General features: G+C 50.0%; 6 protein-coding genes across 6 annotated transcripts; all 6 read left to right on the forward strand.

Moving 5' to 3' along the window:
* Positions 1-422: 422 nt before the first annotated feature.
* Positions 423-1,978, forward strand: NCS57_00497300 (Protein kinase domain-containing protein; the record flags this gene model as incomplete). The annotated part of the gene is made up of 5 exons (XM_053054916.1): positions 423-799; positions 853-1,190; positions 1,237-1,319; positions 1,584-1,749; positions 1,806-1,978. The coding sequence occupies 5 exons, from the start codon at positions 423-425 to the stop codon at positions 1,976-1,978; spliced, it is 1,137 nt and encodes a 378-aa protein (XP_052917076.1).
* A 1,811-nt stretch (positions 1,979-3,789) lies between these two features.
* On the forward strand, positions 3,790-4,494 carry NCS57_00497400 (uncharacterized protein; the record flags this gene model as incomplete). Its single annotated transcript, XM_053054917.1, has 1 exon — positions 3,790-4,494. One exon carries the CDS (start codon positions 3,790-3,792, stop codon positions 4,492-4,494), a length of 705 nt encoding a protein of 234 aa, XP_052917077.1.
* A 1,182-nt stretch (positions 4,495-5,676) lies between these two features.
* On the forward strand, positions 5,677-7,257 carry NCS57_00497500 (HET domain-containing protein; the record flags this gene model as incomplete). Its single annotated transcript, XM_053054918.1, has 1 exon — positions 5,677-7,257. One exon carries the CDS (start codon positions 5,677-5,679, stop codon positions 7,255-7,257), a length of 1,581 nt encoding a protein of 526 aa, XP_052917078.1.
* A 701-nt stretch (positions 7,258-7,958) lies between these two features.
* Positions 7,959-8,786, forward strand: NCS57_00497600 (uncharacterized protein; the record flags this gene model as incomplete). The annotated part of the gene is made up of 1 exon (XM_053054919.1): positions 7,959-8,786. One exon carries the CDS (start codon positions 7,959-7,961, stop codon positions 8,784-8,786), a length of 828 nt encoding a protein of 275 aa, XP_052917079.1.
* A 1,667-nt stretch (positions 8,787-10,453) lies between these two features.
* NCS57_00497700 (uncharacterized protein) lies at positions 10,454-11,248 on the forward strand (the record flags this gene model as incomplete). The annotated part of the gene is made up of 1 exon (XM_053054920.1): positions 10,454-11,248. One exon carries the CDS (start codon positions 10,454-10,456, stop codon positions 11,246-11,248), a length of 795 nt encoding a protein of 264 aa, XP_052917080.1.
* Positions 11,249-15,026: 3,778 nt separating this feature from the next.
* Positions 15,027-16,829, forward strand: NCS57_00497800 (uncharacterized protein; the record flags this gene model as incomplete). The annotated part of the gene is made up of 1 exon (XM_053054921.1): positions 15,027-16,829. One exon carries the CDS (start codon positions 15,027-15,029, stop codon positions 16,827-16,829), a length of 1,803 nt encoding a protein of 600 aa, XP_052917081.1.
* Between the last annotated feature and the right edge of the window lie 1,977 nt (positions 16,830-18,806).

The raw sequence follows: 18,806 nt of genomic DNA on the forward strand, positions 1-18,806 counted from the left end.
ATCTTGATTGGTCTACTCAACTTGTAATAGTTGTATAATGACTAAACTTTACTTTGTCCATGGTCTCTGGCAAGGTCCAGCTATCCACCAGGGGCTGTCTGGATAACCCCGGGCGATACTTTCCCTATCATGGGCGAATGCTACCATGTTTACGGTGACTTGTTAGTTGACCAGCCTTGGTCTGATATCTGATTGGTGGTACGGTATGGAAATTTCCCAACAATAGCATCTCTGGCTTCAAAAAGGCTACCTCATCCGCATCTAAGCAATGGAATTGTCAAGAAATACTTGTGCTTGTTGGTGATGAATGTTGTGCTAACTGACAGCCATCACATGACCCCACTCCGGCGCGATCGGCGGTTAAACCGCGTCGCAACATCGTTCAGCTGAGGTTATCACACTTGACTTCCAACAAAATGACAATGGCGTCGCGGCAGAGCCTGGAATCAATTTTTCTCCTCGGCTCAAGAAGGGCCAAAATCATCTGGAAGCCGCAATCCTCACCTCAACATCATCCAGCCTGCCTCTTCCGAATGGCTTCTACGTGGTCAAAACTAGCTGGCTCATTAGGACGGCTCAGACAAGGGCAAAAGCCACCCGAGGAGCCGCGGTCGTTCCCGACCTCGAGTTTTAGCCTTATAGATCAAGGTCAAAAGGTGGAAGAAGAAGAATTGCCCGACTACATCGCTGACCGGTTCTATCCTGTTCGTCTGGGTGAAGTGTTTCAAGGCCGATACCAGACCATTGCCAAACTGGGATTTGGTAGCTCATCTACCATCTGGCTGGCTCGAGATTTAAGGTATGCTGAGACGTGTCGAATATTCCAAGCCATGCCGCTGACGGTAGCCCCAGCGATCACCGATATGTGGCTCTCAAGGTGTACGTTCACACCTCTCGCTTTCATCGAGAACTGCCTCTGTACAAAGACAAAGACATGAGCCCGAAGCTTGCAACGACAGAGAACCCTGGCCGGAAGAACATTCGGCAATTGCTAGACTCTTTCGAGGTTGACGGACCACACGGTCAACACGTCGCACTGGTCTTCCAGCCTGCCCAGATGAGTCTTCGAGACATGAAACTTGTTTTCCGGAAAGACGGTGGCTTTGACGAGATGTTTGTAAAGGGAGCTGTGGAGGAGCTACTAAAGGCTCTTGACTTTCTCCATAGTGAGGCTCATGTGGTTCATACAGGTGTGTTTTAAGCTAACACTTTAGCTATTAGACTGACCCTCAGCAGATATTCACCCTAGAAACCTACTCCTAGGCCTAAATGATGACTCAATGCTTCGCCCACTAGAAGACCAAGAATTTTCATCCCCGGTTAGTGGAAAGGTGGTTTCTCCCAGTAGGACCATCTACCTATCTCGCCTTATGCGTCTGAAGCCTGGCCCGGTGTTACTTTCAGACTTCGGGGAGGCGAGATCTAGCCCGGGGCCCCACGCCGGCGATATTATGTCAATCCAATATCGAGCCCCGGAAGCAATCATGTGCATCTCTTGGAGTTATCCAGTCGACATATGGAGTGTCGGACTCACGGTGGACGCCCTTGATTTTGGTTTTTAATTTGTGTCCTAACGTTTCTAGGCATGGGACCTGCTTGGACCAAAACGGCTTTTCACCGCAAAAGACGAGGATGGTGATATGTATGATGCGGCACATCTAGCAGAGTTAATCGCAACTCTGGGACTGCCCCCCTTGGAATTTTTACGACGAAACTCTGAGAGAGCAGCTGATTTCTGGAACGAGAACGGTACGTTTTGGCCTTTTCTAACTAGCCTTGGCCCAGAGCTAATCAACTGTGTCTAGGAGACTGGCTGGGCCTGGCACCTATTCCCCCTAATCGAACATTGGAGGAGCTCGAAATAAGACTTAAAGATCCGTCGCGCTTCATTGCATTTCTTCGGAGAGTGTTGACCTGGCTTCCCGAGGAGAGACCAACGGCGAAGGAATTGCTTCAAGATCCGTGGCTAAGGGGGTAACGATGCAAGACACGGTTCATAAATAAATGCTCATTGAAAGTAATACATGATTCGCTTTTCGCTATTCATGGTCTTAGCTAGTTCATGCTTTCTGCTTAACCCAATGGACTTTCAGCGCTAGACAACGCTGCGTTCATCTAGACTAACATCTCCACCGCCGGACATCAACAAGCGGGTCCCGTCCAAGGACCACAGGTGAGATGGCCGAGTTGGTTATGGCGTCAGGTTAAGGCCACCTTAACAACCTAAGATTCCTGATGGAGCAATCCTCCTGGGTTCGAGTCCCAGTCTCATCATTTCTTTTTGGCTTTGATCACGATTCTGCGGCCTCATGTCACCCAAAGTGACTTGGGGATGACGAGAGGTTTCAGGCCGCTTAAACTTTTGCCAATGCCGCGAAGTCAGCATCCTTCAATGACCTACCCTAGATCTCGCTCCTTGTTGTGCTGCGACTTTTTGGTTCTCTCTACTTTAATTGACGAATTACTTGCATCTCTTCCAAGATAGTGCAAACATTGTCATCTCAAGTTCTCTGCTGATCAGATGAATCATAAATGTCTTCCTGTCTTGAGGTTCAAGTTAAGGAACAAGGGAGTGTGGACATGGCTCCCGAGTTCGACGGCGCCGGGAGTACCTACCCAAACCTGCCCGTACTGAGAATAAACACTTGACAAGGCTCGGACGAATTCACCGTCCTCGACCTCTTAAACTCTCCGACGGCCTTTGCAATTCAGACCACTGCGTCGGCGATGCCCATCGGAATCGCCGAGGCGGCATCTGGTCAACCGGGAATAGCGCACTGGGAAATGACGCTCTTGGCATTCCCCGGACAGGCCAGTTGGATCGTTTCCTCTGTCGATCATATCCACCCTGCCAAGACCGTCAGTGTTGCTCGCTTAACCGAAGCACGACCAACAGAGACGACTGGGCTTCAGAACAGTTGCCTGGAGTCTTGGCAGGCAGATCCCAAGGCTTTATTACCGACAATTTCCAGTCTCGCAAAAGTTCCCTTCAGAGACATTGAGGCTCAGTGGGGACTCTCACTGTAGCCGGGCGTCTTGAGAGTCCGGGGTTCATGATGCCTTGAGATGCAGCTAGTCATGGCTTCCGGTTGTGTTGTTTCAAGGTGGACACAACCCAGTGACGATCATATGATGAATCCATTTGCAAAATATTGACCGCGGTCGCCCTGCTTCACGCCCTTCATGTAAGGATACCCAACTGGTTAGCCGATACGCTGCAGCTCTAGTAGCTGTTGAAGCTAAAGATCGGTTCAGAAAGGCATGTGAATCATTCTTAACGCGCACGGGAGACACTGCCACTGCCACAGGGAACCTGACGTTTCCATGAGGCCATTGACAACAATAACAGAGAAGACAGTTATTTAAGCCTCTAATGTATTTTTATCAACCTCTTCACCATGGACGCTGTGGTTCCAGTAGTGCCGCTGCAGAGGCAACTTACCAGACCAGCAACAGCCCATCAGGCTCTTGCCCTTCATAAGCGAAGGATTCGAGGCAATCTCGTTCGCAACTCAACTGTGCTGTGGAGATGTGTTGGCCGCCGATCGACAATGGATCTGTGCTGCGCCCCTGAGTAAAAAACCTGCGTCCCACTGACTTGGAATCCTGGCCTTTTACGCTTCCTAAAGCGCAACGGCTGATTTCTAAGTTCATGTTTTTTTTTCTAGGGCTCAAGAGCTTGTTTTAAGCGTATATATGACGGCTGTCAGTGCCGTCGATGGTGTCGACTCTTTGTTAGTCAGGTTATAACCTCCTGAACACGCTTATCCCTTCATCTTAACTGTCACAATGCTTCTTCACTCTACCGTTATTCTGGCTCTCGCTAGTCTGGGTGCCTCAAAGAACTTTGGCTACATGCAATCACCACGACCTGTTGCAAACAGTTCCGACCTCAACGAACGACAAACCGGTTGCAACGGCGGCGGCGCCGTAGAGATAGACTGCGATGGAACTTGCATCCCCTACAACTACGACTGCTGCCGCCTCGGGGACGGATCATTCTGCGAGACCCTATGCGACTCTCTTGGCGGCGGTTGCAAAGACAGCGGTTCCGGTGGTGGATATGGCGACTCGGACGGTGGCGACTCGGACGGCGACGGGTGTCAGGACGGCTACACCCCTTGCGACCAAATCTGCATCCCACCGACTGGAATGTGCTGTGGCGATGGCACCTGGTGCAAGTTGGGCAAATGCACGAAGAATGGGGATTGCGATCTGAGCGAGTACGCGGGTGGAAAACAAAACAGTGGCAGCGCTCAGACGACCACAGAAGCAAGTGGCAGCAGCAGCACTGATAGTAGCAGTAGTGGGAAGGGCAGCGGCAATGACGAGGAGGAGAGCTCTAGCAAGGAGGAGGACAGCAAGGGTGGTGATAACAAGGACAGTGATGAGGAGGCCAGCGAGTCTAAGGACAGAGACAAGGGCAACGATGCTTCCCTTCGTCTACCAACTCTCGCCGTTGGCCTTGTGGCACTCGTTCCTCTCCTGATGTAGAGTAATGTTATCTTGTGGTCTCTGAATGTGGATGGGGACCGCACATCTCTTACTTTCAATAGCCCATGCACGTATACTGAACATGAAGCCCTCTCCGTTATTTCATCCTTACATTTCACTCCGAGGCAATCATGCGTAGTGATTAAGCAGTTGGCCCACCAAGTGCGAGCCACCGAGAAGCCCAGTTCAGTGTAGACACCCTGGTACGATCCCCTGCTTTGTCTTTGAGGGATTTCCTTGGGCTCCTCGACAGGCAATAGCTTTCACGCTGTGTAACATCGGTACAAACAGACTATCGGTCAAGGCAGCGTCGGGATTTGCTGGATGTTGACTCAATCCGGGATCAAGCGATAGCATTTCCTCTGGCCTAGGCACTGAACATATGCCCGTACTCTATGTTGAGAATTGACAGCCCCTTATCATCCCGCACTTGGATAAACGGAATGATTGGGTTATCCGGGATGAGGTGTGAATTACCCGCCATGGACGACAAGGACCTTGTAGCGGTGCGAGAGTATCCTGGATGCTTCACCGATAATGAGGTTCGCCAATACCTTGGACAGCCCTCCCATGATATCCCAAATCATAAAGATCAACTACAGGGCCAAGGGCAAGCCGTGACGCCTGAGAATCACTGGCTCAGAGACTGCATCTGCGATCCCTTTCATATATACTGTGTAGGTTCACCATGTAGCCATGAAACGAAGGATGGATCAACCGCTACGGACGAAGCGCCTGAGGATATCGGTATTCATACGACAATCGATGAGCTCCGTGCAGCGTCAGAGTCGTCATGTTGGTTCTGTGCGGTCCTCTACGCAAGCATCTTATCTATGCCATCCTGGGATCCCGCGATGCGGCTGCGGAGCAGGCAGGAGATTGAAGTTGTAAGCAGTGATAATCAATTATTCCTTATTTCGAGAGACAAATCTTGGGAAAGTCTACCAGAGCCACCAGTGATGCTCTACATAGACGGCAATATAGGTATGAAACATCTTGTTAGAGTGCCGGGGAGCGAAACTTACGCGGACCGAGCCATCAGCATCCTCCTCTCCCTGCCAAGCGCTTCCGGTTCAGCAGCAAATGGTTTACGCTGAGCCTCAAGCACAGCTAGCTTTTGCGTCTGGAGCTTTGAAAAGCTGCATCAAGACGCACGCATGCGCACCCAGATTGACCTCATTCATGCCCACACGCCTCGTCCATGTACAAGTCGTCAACGGGAAATATTCTGTTCGCCTCGTTACAGGAGTCTCTCGTCAGTCCTACATCACGCTCAGTCACTGCTGGGGCCCCAAGTTCCCTTCCCACGCCAAGACCACGGCACTCAACATCGATTCTCGACTATCACCGTCTGGGATCCCTTGGACGGAGCTTCCGCAGAGCTTCCGCGACGCCGTGGCTGTGACGGAGCGGCTTGGGTTTGAATACATCTGGATAGATGCACTGTGCATCATTCAGAGCTCGTCCGCTGATTGGCATGCCGAGTCCAGCCTCATGTACCAAGTCTACTCGCACTCCGGCCTTATGCTGAGTGCAGACGCATCCCCTGACACCGACGTCGGCCTCTTCCGATCATGCAACATGGCGAGGACCTGGTCTGTAACCACACAAACGTCGCCTATCCTTTGGAATTGCTCTTCAGTCAAGGCGGGTTACGATCTTATACACTGCAGCACCAGGATAGCGAAGAGCATGTACCATCCTTTCGACCAAGCCCACATCTTCCCCTTATCAAAAAGATCGTGGTGCTATCAGGAAGAGCAGCTCGCCCGACGGATCGTGCATTTTTATATCGATGAAGTCTCCTACTCCTGTCTTGATGGTTCCGAGTGTCACTGTGGCTTATGGGGCCCTGAAAGTGACATCGGCAACCCAAACACCGGGTTCCAAAACCTGCCAGAAAAGGCCTGCACAGAGGAAGAAAAGCACAGTTTGTGGCAGACAGTAGTTGAGATGTACAGTGTGCGGGAACTTTCGTTCTGGTCCGACCGGTTCCCTGCTCTCTCAGCTCTGGCGCGACAGTTCCAAGTTTCGGACAAGGCCGCGTGTGAGCGACCGTCGGCGGACAGAGGCAGGGAGTGGATGTTTAACGAAATCGACATGGGAAATTACACAGCAGGGTTCTGGTCCAACTTCCTCCGGGCCGACCTCTTTTGGTATGTCAGCCATGACCCTGGCGTTCGCGTATCAACTGCATCGAGCTATGTTGCGCCAACCTGGTCATGGGCTAGTGTCTCTGGGAGGGTCAGTTTCCTCGATCAAGGCGGTTTCCTCGCTGAGATCCTGAGCGTTAACTGCTCTCCCGCGGGATCGGACGAGCTGGGAATGATCACGTCCGCGGAACTGGTCCTCAGAGCCAAGACCATCCCAGTCCGCCTGATCAAGGAGTTCTTCCACGTAAGGTTCGTCAAGTTTTGGACCATCACCTTAGAGGCCCCTGACCCAGCAACTGGCAAGTACACATACCTTGACGCTTTCCGGTCTGACTACATCCAGCCCACGCCGGAAGCTAGAATCTGGGCCGGGATTATCCCCAGTAAGACCTGGGACGATCCGCCTGACAAGAGAATTCCGGTCAACGACGGAGAGTATTTTGCTGTGTTAACGGGACCCTTGGCTATTATTATTGTCAGGGTTGTGGAAGCTGGAGAGCCTCTTGTTTGCGAGCGCGTGGGAACTGTGCATCGCAGCCTCACTCCTGAATGCGCTGACAACACTAGGTGGTTTGATGGCGTCAAGTCACAGGTTTTGAAGATTATCTAAACATAGGATTAGATCGTATGTCTTGCTTTCGTCATGCTGCTTTGATTTTCAGCTCTGGGGCTATTGATTCCACACCGTGGCAGTTCCAAGTTCCTTCAAGACCTCCTTGAGAGTGAAAGAGAATCAGTGCGAGCGTCTTCTGACTGTGCTCCAATAGTTCTAGAGTAATTGGTCCTTTGACGGCAAAGGTGGCCCATCGAACCCCCTTTAAGAAAAGATGTGATGTTCCGATTCATTTAGGGTATTTGGTGAATTGAACTATTGTGCATCACGTTCGACCTTATTCACGAACAAAGCACTTGGCTGGCTTTGAAATGAGTGACCATGGGTTGTTAGGCGCCACGTCATTGTTCCTTTGTTCGGTCGCATGCAAAAGCTGCACACTCACGAACCCACATCTTGTCACACTTTTCTCAAGTTGATCAATTCTAACCCAAAAGTAAGAGGAATGTTTGAATGGTGAGTGGTTGAATACTACGTCACCGAACATGCGAACGATCACTGCGAACCGATGAGAGTAGCCGCGCTGCCAACCAATCTCTGACAACCTTCTCATCTATAAAAGGCCAGACTCTTGACACCATGTTAACTTTTCCACACATCACCCTATATTTGGAAGAACCAACCATCAAGCGCTTTTTGATCTGGTGTTGCCGCACCTGCCTTTTTTCTTGAGCCAAGATTCTCAACAGTCAACCATCATGGCAACCCAGAACGGCGAGTTCGTCCTCGACAGAACACAAAACACTTATATCTTTGACAAAGACTTCGACAAAGAGTTATCCCTCAGGTGGCAGTATGTTAATGCGCAAGCAGACAAGCTCCCCCCCCTTGTCCTGCTCCCGGACCTGAGCCGCCCGCCAAAGCATCCGAAGCAAGCACATGACGATGAGCTGACTGAGACAATCTATATGATTCGGGATGAAATCAAGTACTTGAATGAGACGCAGAAGCTCCAGTTAAACTGCCGTGCCCCCTGTCAGGAGGGACTCGCTAAAAGACTTGGGAAGAGATGGGCATTCTTGCACATCGGCGACTTTGCCCCCTACCCTCCCAACTTCAGCTTTCATCATCAAGTAGCAGCTGGCGTCGTCCTCGGTCCCAAGTTCCAGGTGGATCATATGTGCATTGCAGCCAGTGAGCTTCAGGAGCTGACAAGGTTGATTACTGAAGATCGCTACAAGTGGTTCCTTGAGTGCGAAAAGAAGACTCGCGATGGGATTAAGCTCGCCGAGATGCGCATCAGGGAGCTTGAGGGGTACATGACCCGCCAGCACAACGCCATTTTAAAGGAGTTTGAGCTCTGGGCTGAAAATAATTGGGACAATGTCTTTGTGATCAATGACCCCTTTCAGAATATCCCAAATATCATCACTAACCACGGCTGGTATGCCTGGTTCAGACTTGAGAGGCAGATGTTGGAGGCTGAGCGACTGCTAGAGACTGAGCGACTCGCCCAGCACTGGGTTTTTTGTGACATTCTAGCGGCCATGACCAACGGGCTAGTTGAGAAGGGCGAGATGCATTAAGAGGGAGTAGTAGTTGGTGATTGTTGATTGAGAAGGAGAACTAGACATGGAGTCGCCGAGTTCTTCCATATGGGTCGAGAATAGAGGTCACGTAGGAAATACACAATTCTTTTGTTTTTTTTAAAAAAAACTAAAAAAAAAAAAAACTACACATTTGTTTATATTCTTTTGGTCCAGTGAAATGATGTTGTTGTCCACTGTCAATGATTGTGATCCTCACATCAGAAGCTGCGGAGACCCTGCCCTGCACAGCCCTCGAGTCATGGGCCAACCCGTGGTTGAGACTGACGACTCGTGTTGGGTTAAAACTGCAGTGAAACTTGCGTCTCAACTGGTTGGGGCCATGATTGTCCAGGGTATGGTTGGACGCAAGTCTTGGCGCAGAAACATCAGCGAATGGGATCCGTGTGCGTTTATATTTCAGCGTCTCAGCAGGGTTTAAATTGCAGTGAATGGCATACACTGGTGAGCATTGCTCGCAATGATTCCTGCAGGCGAGCATTGTTTCCCGAGTGTGTCCGGGTCACTGACCGCCACTCCTAACTACAGCGCAGTACATGTTGCAAATCAAGACAGCATTAGAAACAGATACTGGCGCGGAAACATCAGTGAGCGGGATTCACCTGTAGTATCTCAGCTAGTGTTACAAAGACAGTGAAAACGAAGGATGAAATGACTGAGACCGCGCACTTTCAGCTGGCTGCCAGGTACCCTAGAGGCGAAGGACGACATCAGCCATAGCATGTAGAAAGTTTACGCGTTACACCCTACGCACTAACTCGACTGTCACAATTCCTGGGTATTTGAAGATCGAGTAAGTGGGAATAGCGCCCTCGAGATCGGCATCTGCACGCCCTACTGTGTTTTCTATTTGTACGCGTAAGACACATACCAGCCCTTTCCTCGGCACGCCTCCTTCTGGAAAGGCGATTCAGGTGACGGCAATGAATCTGTATAAGATTATTGATGGGAAAATTATTGAGGAACACGGCTTGCCTGATACGTTGGGTGCAGATCGGAGCGGTCAAAATTCCCTTACATGAATAATCGAGATTTAGCTAACACAAAATGGAATCTTCTGAATGGCATCTGTCAGATACGAGGTTGATGAAAGCAGACATGGAGGCTCTTCTAATGAGAAAATGAGGGACATAAACCATCCATCTACAGCTCATCTTGTGTCCAACATCACAGAATCTCTACTCCAGAGTGCAACTACGGGACAGTGAGATTGACAACCTCAGCGAAACTGCCCTTCCTTATCTCCGTGCAATTTTGAACTTGATCATGCTTCTAAAAGAAGTCATCAGCCAAAATAACAAAGAAGACGGTTCTCGACACATGCCGGCATTAAGACTCGTTATCTCCGTCCAAGCTTGTGCTTGGGTCTCGGATGGCTCTTCATACGGGCAAATTGTTCCAAGCCATTGTCAACGGCAGACCTAGAGCGGACTTAACGCGGACTTTGGGAAGGCCCTTTGGGGTCTCGAGGTGGACTTGCTCCAAACGGTTTCAGTATAAATGCCATATAAACCAGATACCTTATGCTCATTCATCTTCTCACTACACCCAAGTTGAGTACTATTCATATTTGGGTTCGATTCTCAGTTTTCCCCCTCATATATCATTCTCTCATACCACTTGAAAATTCCAGATTATCCTTCACAATGGCATCAGCCTCCAAGTACCTATCCAAACTGCAAGACAAGTCAATCCTCATCGTCGGCGGTACATCCGGCATTGGTTTCGCCGTCGCCGAGGCTTGCCTTGAGTACGGTGCGAAAGTTGTAATCGCCGGCCGAAGCCAGTCCAAGCTCGACGATGCCCTGAGCCTCCTTGTATCAACATACCCAGAAGCCAAGGATAGTGTCCGTGGACATGTTGTTGATCTAAAAAACGACATCGAGGCCAGTGTCACCAAGCTTCTCGAATTTGCGACGGTGGGCGGCCAGGAGAAGCTTGACCACATTGTGAGCACTGCCGGTGAAGGAACAGTTGGTATTACATTGGAAAATGCGACCGAGGGAAACGTAATTGATGCCGGCAAGATGAGAATCGCCGGGACACTGTTGCTCTGCAAGATAGCACAGGGCTACATGAACAAGGCTCACACCTCATCCATCACGTTTACCGGCGGCGTAGCTTACTACCGGCCCATGGAAGGGCACAGCGTAACAGCAGCTACCGCAGGGGGCATGGGCACCATGGCCCTGGGGCTTGCTGTGGATTTGAAGCCCATCAGGGTGAACATGATGTCTCCCGGAGCGATACGGACAGAGCTATTGCAGAATCTGGTCCGAAGCGCATGGGGTGCGGAGGGCGAGGATATCTTTGCGAAGAAGACGTTGCTTGATCGGATTGGTAGCCCGGAGGATGTTGCTGAAATGTTGTTGGGGATTATGAAGAGCGATTACATCACTGGGCAGGTTATCCATGTTGAGGGTGGCTACCTGTTGAAGTGAGAGGGCAGGCGATTGGACCCCGGCACGATCTTGGAAGGTAGTTATATTAGATGTATTGTGACATATATCATTCACTAAGGCATTGGGCATAGTGGCTTGATTGCGTGTAAAACCGTATTTCTCTGGCTGGGTAGCCTTGATCTGCCCTTTGGGTATGCTATGAGGTAAAATTACTTGAATCTATCATTCACTCATAAGTAATTCTGTCCTAAGATCTGATGGTATGGAATATGTTTTGGTTATCAAGTTTCTGATTCTGTCATTGAGAGCTTATACTTCAACTTGATAGAGTATACCAGCTTCAAGGGACTTCCTACTGGAAACGTCATCTTCGTCCTCTATAATCGGAAGAAAGTGACGTTTTTAATACCTATAAAGCTGGCCTTGTCTTGCTATCGTTGGTTGTTGGTATTAATGACGTCTCTAATAGGAGTCGTAGATCTTACTACCCCCTATGCTAAACCTTAGATCTTAGTCCCTAGGAAGCCTAACGATGTCTAATTCTATTATCAACAATATAGCAGTAGTCAGGCAGTAAGTCTCGTATTACCGAATTGGCACACAGCGTGCTATAGCAGATTTGTTTGCCATTGAGTTATGGAGCTTGATGAGTAGTTTTGCGTCTCTAAACCTGAGCTATGAACTTGTAGCCGCTGTCTTTGATGCGGGGGATGTGTCCAATGCCCAAAAATCCTTCTGTTTGAGGCTCAGTCTAAGTGGGCTTGCGGCGCGGACTCAACTCCGTAAGTAGGCTGAAGGGACCAGAATGGACTGATCTCGAAAGGTTTCCCTAGCCAATTACAGGACATAACTCCTCAGCCTGGTTTCCAACAATAAAGCCTCACCCGCATTGACTTGGCGGTGAAATCAGGGTCCAGGGGCCTTGACGTGGACTTGCATTTAAACACTTTACTGGCCAATCACAACACATAGATGCTCAGCCTGATTCTCAATAACAAAGCAATACATTGGCCATTGAGAAGCGTGACAGCTCGCTAAGTCCAAAAATATGCCCTGCGGTCCCGCCAAGATGATCTAGAACGTTTCAACTAGCTAATTTGGAAGGAGAGCCGTGATAAGGCTGTGAGTCGAAGGATTCTCACCTCGGTTATGTACCGGGTTGGAGTGGTTGCCTGCTCGCTTTATCCATTATTGGTTAGTTGAGGATGGTGGCTTGGGAGATGCTGAAAAATGCATCGGGACTAATTTCTCTTTCGGGTTTAAACCTACTTGGCGTGTCAACGGTTGATGCGTTGGTACGGCTCATGGGAAATAAGGCTGGCAATATAATGCTTTGCCAGTACTCCTCAAGCAATCCTCTCTCTCTCCCTAATCTCATATCATCTTTGTCTATTATTCTTGACCTCCTGCAATGCAGCCCCAGGCCAAACATCACGGCGTCGCGTGGAAGCCAGGCTCTTGGAAACATACCCCTTGGCTCGCATTTGCCAGTATACTCGGCTTCGCAGTATGCTGCGTAGGACTAGCTGCCATCCTTTTCACATCAGATGGGAAAGACATCACAGCCTGGCCCTATCCATCTCGAACGATCCCCGTGTCCGTCCTCCTTTCGCTTGCAGTCAGCCTTGCAAACCTTTGCCTCGCTGTTGCACTTCACACCGGCTATGAGATCTCGTGGTGGAATCAAGCTCTAAAAGGGGCTGAGTTACGCAAGCTTCAGTTCGACCTGGACATCCAGCGCCGCATCTCTGCCGTCTTTTGGCCGAATCCCTACTTCGATAAATTCGCCATTGCTGCAATTGTTTCGCTTGCAGTCAGCATCCTCGATGGACCACTGATCCAGAGAGCCTCTTCTGTTACGATAAAAGAATTCGGGCCCTCGTCTATTCCTGTCAACGTCGACGTCTCGAATGCCTCGTTCCCATCCGACTTTAGTTCCGTTGGCCTTGCAACCACCGGACCTCAGATCCTCACGCCGCTCTTTAGCAACGTCAGCCGTGCTTATTCCAACCGAGACGACATTGTATTACCCATCGAACGGTGCAAGACGAACTCGACATGCGCGTTTACCTTGCCAGCCCCTGGCTTCGACGTGAGCTGCATCGAAATACACCGTCCCTACAACTTTTCCAATCTCATGGGTGCTGGCACTGGCAATCAAATCTCCAGTCCCTCCCGCTCAGGCTCGAATAACCAAATCACCCTTTTCAATATCTCAGTCAGGTTTGGAGAATACAGCGACACGATCAATACAACTGTCATGTACAAGCCAGAGGCCACAAAGGACGGCAATGTGACCCATCGAGAATGTGTGCTGCGTCTAGCTACAGTCGCATATCCCATAACCGTCAGCGATGGTATTGTTTCGTTGAAGAGCTGGCAGTTGAACCAGAATGAAACTCTCGAACTTGCACGACCTTCATCCGGCCGCCAGCAGTCACTCTACCAGACTGGAAGTTCCGACAATATGCAGACCATGCTCGGAGGTTTCTTCTATATCTTGAATTCCCTCTACACTTCATACACCGTGCTCCGTCAAGGGGGGATGACGAGCGTGCCGTATATCCTCAATGCGACCGGACAAGCAGCCAGCAACTACCTAAACTCGGATAGGTCGACCTACAACAACTGGACCATGACGTGGGAGGATCCCACTGCCGACATTGTCAACACGGCCCGTGAGCTGATGCTTCGCAGCGCCATCGGGTACTCGGATTTCAACCGCACGGCTGTGGTGCCGCAGGAGCTCACTGTACAGAGGACGGAGGTCTTGAGCGCCTACAAGAGCGACTACATGTACTTGGCAATCACTCTGGCATGCATGGTTCTACAAGCACTAATCATTGCTTTTCTGCTGCTTGGGTGGCGTCGTCTCGGCCGTGAGGTGTCACTCGACGCGTTCGAAGTCGCGAGAGCCCTCGGAGCACCCTTGCTCCAGGGCGGCAGCTCGAATAGCCATATTCACAAGGCGCTGTCGCCGTTACGTGGCCACAGGCTCCGTTATGGCGAGATCAAGTCTGCGGCAGGCCAAGTTCAGGCCGATGTAAATGATGTAACCCAGCAGAAATATGGATATTTCAGCTCGCAGGAAGGGATGAAGTTGATCGGGTCAGAGGCTGGGTATGAGTTGCAGTCCCAGGGCGGAGAGAGACCTAAGCTAGCCCTTGGCCTGGAAGAGCACATCGGAGATTTGAGGCCTGATGTCTTGTACTGATGGGTTGCATGGGGAGAGCACTTGAACTACGGAAAACGCGGATAGACTAGGTGATGGAGTTAAGATGTCTAAGTCCGGGATAGATTATTGCCTTTATCAAGTTAGTTAGTTGTATTAAAATCACTCATGCGATGATCCATTTGAAAGCGCACCTTGGCTTGCCCGAGCGATGTGGGATGTGGGATGTGGGATATTGTCATTTGCGCGAATCGGAATAAATCTCATAGGGACCAAGACCTTGCTCGGGGGTTTAAACTCTGGCAATGCACTGTACGGTACTGGCCACGTTGACTTGGTATTACAAAAAACTGAGGAGTTTACCCTTGTACGGTCTAGAAAACAAATTCGAGAGCGACTTACGCGGACAGATGACGCCAGCAAACGAGTCCCAGAAAGGATGCCAATGCTTGATGCTCGCTCTTTCATACTACACATTGGAAGCTTCAGTTAACTCCGAGACTCCTGTGCCAAGGTAATAGAGGAGCAGTATATATATTTACCGCGACCAGAAGCCAGTTCTGCGAGTCTTTTCTCACATGCCTTTCATTGAACTGTCTGTAGTTGCAACATCGACCAAATCCCCAAGTTTACAAAGTTTGCAACATGCACATTTTCGCCATCCTACTAAGCCTCACTACCCTGGCTCAAGCCTCCCAGGACAAGCCAAAGTCCTACGAGTACATTGTCGTAGGCTCTGGCCCCGGCGGCGGACCTCTTGCCGCCAACCTCGCCAGGAGCGGCCATTCTGTCCTTCTCATTGATGCTGGCGACGACCAATTTGGCAATGAGAATTCCCACATGGTGTACAACAATACGCCCGCCATCAACGACCCCCTCACCAGGTGGGACTTTTTTGTTTCCCGCGACACACCCGAGATCGACGCTGGGTACGAATTCACAACCTGGCGAAAGACCAACGGCGAATTTTACGTGGGCTTGGATCCCCCTCGAGGTGCAAAACGTCTGGGCGTCTACTACCCTCGTGCTGGAACCATTGGTGGTTGCGCCATGCACAATGCCGCCTCTCTTGCACTGCCCGCTGATGCAGACTGGAGAGATATCGTTGCTATTACTGGCGATGCAGACTGGTCTGCCGAAAATATGCGGAAGCACTTCATCCAACTTGAGCGATGCAACTATATCCAAAATGGGAGCGACCCATCTCACGGATTCACTGGTTATCTCGACACTTCTCAAGCCAATCACGACTGGGCCCTCAACCGATCGGACCTCACAACTCTTGCTTCCTACTTTTCCAACTCCCTTGGAGGGCTTGAGACGGGAAAGTCACTGTACGAGCTGCTGGGTCGAGATATAAATGCCAACGATCCCAACAGAGATGAGTTTATGGGCGTCATTACACCGCATACTCATTCCAGGAACGGTGTGCGGTCTAGCCCGTTGAACTACATCCGTGACACTCTGGCAGATGCTAGGCGATACCCCCTCACCGTTCAGACACACACCCTCGTTACCAAAGTCCTCTTCTCAGACGCACATGCCAAGAACAAGCAGCCAAAAGCCATTGGTGTCGAGTATCTTCAAGGTCAGAGTCTCTACGCAGCTGACCCACGCTACAAGTCGCAGTCCAAGGGCGTCAAAGGACAAGCCTTTGCTACCCGGGAAGTCATCATCGCTGGAGGTGCCTTCAACTCACCTCAAATCCTCAAGCTGAGCGGTATTGGACCGTCAGCCGAGTTGAAAAAGTTTGGCATCCCCGTCGTGAAGCATCTTCCGGGCGTTGGCACCAACATCAAAGACAACTACGAGGCCGTTCTGTATGGAACCTTTGCCAAACCCGTTACTGGCTATTTTGACTTCTTCTACAAAACAGCCCTGGCACTTCGTGGCCGTGATCTCCAATTCTACTGTGGAAGCATGAACTTTATCGGCTTCTGGCCTGGCATGCCAGGTTGGAATAAGAACGAATTCGAGTGTGGCCTGATGCAGCTTCACCCACGCAACGTCAATGGCACCGTCAAGCTTCGATCCGCAAACCCCAGAGACGTTCCTGAAATCCACCTCGGTTTCTTCCAAGAGGGCAATGATTCTGATTTAGAATCGATGGTTGAGGGCATCAACTTTGTCAGATCCTTATTCAACAACTTGACCAACAACATCTTCACCGAACTTCGACCCTGCGCTCCTGGGGTCGAATGTACCAACACTTGGCAAAAGGATTACCTCCGTGCTCAAACTCACTCTCATCATGCGGTTGGAAGCTGTGCCATTGGAGCAGACGACGACCCCATGGCTGTTTTGGACTCCAAGTTCCGTGTCAGGGGCGTGCGCAACTTGCGTGTTGTAGATGGGTCTGCTTTTCCTGTCCAGCCTGGTGCTGTGCCTTCGCTGTCTACGTTTTTGATTGGAGAGAAGGCTTTTCAGGATATTATTTCTAGTGTTTAGGTGCTCGAAGGTTTTCAACTCGGAGGCAAATCTGTTGGTCGCCGGCAGGGAGCTCTTCTTGGCCAGGCAGGGATATTACGCTGCTATTTTTCGACGTGGTTCGGTTTTCTATTCCGTTTGATCACTTTTGCCATTTTTAATGGATATACGATCTTCTGGCTCAGTTAACCCATCGAGGGCCGGGATTCAACTATATTAAAGAACACATTTTTAACACGTCATAGCATCATATCCCAATGCTAACACAGTGTAATGGATATACGTTCCCGCTTATTCAGCGTTTAGTTGTTTGTTGTCAAACGCCTGTGAAAACGCCCTTTCTTGGGCAAAACCGGCCCACCAACAATGCAGCGTTGCGTTGATCAAATGATCCCAGCGTTTGCGTTCTTGTTTCTATTTTCACTTGATTTTGTGCTTTCTCTATTATACACCCGATCCTCCTTGCCATCGTCACTCTCCATCTTTCTTTGAAACCCTCCTGTGGCACTCCTTGGTCACCATCGAGACTCAGCCAAGGTCAAGATTCACCATTCCTGAAATGCGAGCATCTTGTCAGAAACCCAAAGCATTTCTCACCATATCCGGACTTGACCCGCCGTCCGACGCACGGCACACCTACACCGATTCTTTCCACTTCATAGCGGATATGGCCATCAACAATGAGGTTTCTGGCACGGATCAAATATTCTTCGTGTATAAAATGCGAAGCATCTCCGTCCAAATGAATTCAGCAGGAAAGAAGAAGACTACATCGAATGACCACTTATCGGATCTCCGCGTCCTAAAAATGGGATTGTGCTTGAGTGGCTAGATGCCCACAAGGTGGCAAGAGAGGAGAAGCAGTGGGGTGCCAGCTGCGCAGGACCAGGAGCAGTTTTTGAGGCATGGCACGGCAGGCGTGCTTTCATGCCGTTCTTGGATGACGACTGGCCTTTTTTGATCTGTCAGTGCTTTCGGGGGCATGCCTATGACAGCGACGATGAATACGGTCCACGCATGCCGCTTCGCAGTTTTTGTAGTTGGAAATCACCACCTTGAACTGGTGGGGTTGAACTCGGGTGTGGGGTCGGTGGTGTTGACTGATCAGATGTTTCCTGGAGAAAGGACGGCATGGCAGTTTCGCCAGTGTCAGGGCCGAAGCGGGTGAGTTGATGTGCCTTTGAGGGATATTCTACGAACTGATGGTTGGCTGGGAGAGTATTCACTCTGAGCTGTGGAGAAAGGTAACAATGTTTGCTAGACAGGTCTACAAATAGCCAAATTAAATCCATCGAGCTATGAGAGACAGTGATTCGACGTGGCATATACAGGCAGCAATATTGACGCCGTTGTTGTTGCCCTGGTGACAATAACATGTGTAGCAAACTTGAGCTGAGCCACAAGGCTAGGCAACAGCCGCGGAGAGTGTGAGCGTCAAGGTTCAAGAGACATTCAACAGACAAAGAAAACATAACTACCTATGGAGTGGCCACCGATGTTAACTGAGTTACAGGCAACAGTTCAAGATACCATGTCGCCTTTGCCACCTACCTACTAAAATGCATTCATGCGAACACAGACATCTTCTACCTTGACAAAGGACGAGTCATTAACATCCAATACAAGACTTTGCACCGTTTACCATACAAAGATGACAGAAGAATCAACCATTATTATATATAGCCCTCCCAAGTCAAAGTCAGCCGTCTTTGAAAAACTAAAGCCGAGTCTGCCTAACCACATGTCCTCGGGCGCTCCAGAGTGGCGGTGAACGGGGCTTGAAACCTAGCGACCACAATGGTTGAGAAATCAGCGCTTGAGAGAATAACTTTGCTAGTAGTAGCTCATGGTGTCACATCCAGTCTCTGCACTTTAGAAGAATGAAATCAATATTTTGGCTAGGTAATGTTCTTGCTAGCCTCTAAAACAGATGTAAAAGCAGTGCTGCTGGCAAAAGCGATCGTAGACATAAACACCCCAACTCCCTCTTCACTCTTC

The sequence above is a fragment of the Fusarium keratoplasticum genome, chromosome 3, assembly GCF_025433545.1.
Source record: "Fusarium keratoplasticum isolate Fu6.1 chromosome 3, whole genome shotgun sequence".
NCBI lineage: Eukaryota > Fungi > Ascomycota > Sordariomycetes > Hypocreales > Nectriaceae > Fusarium > Fusarium keratoplasticum.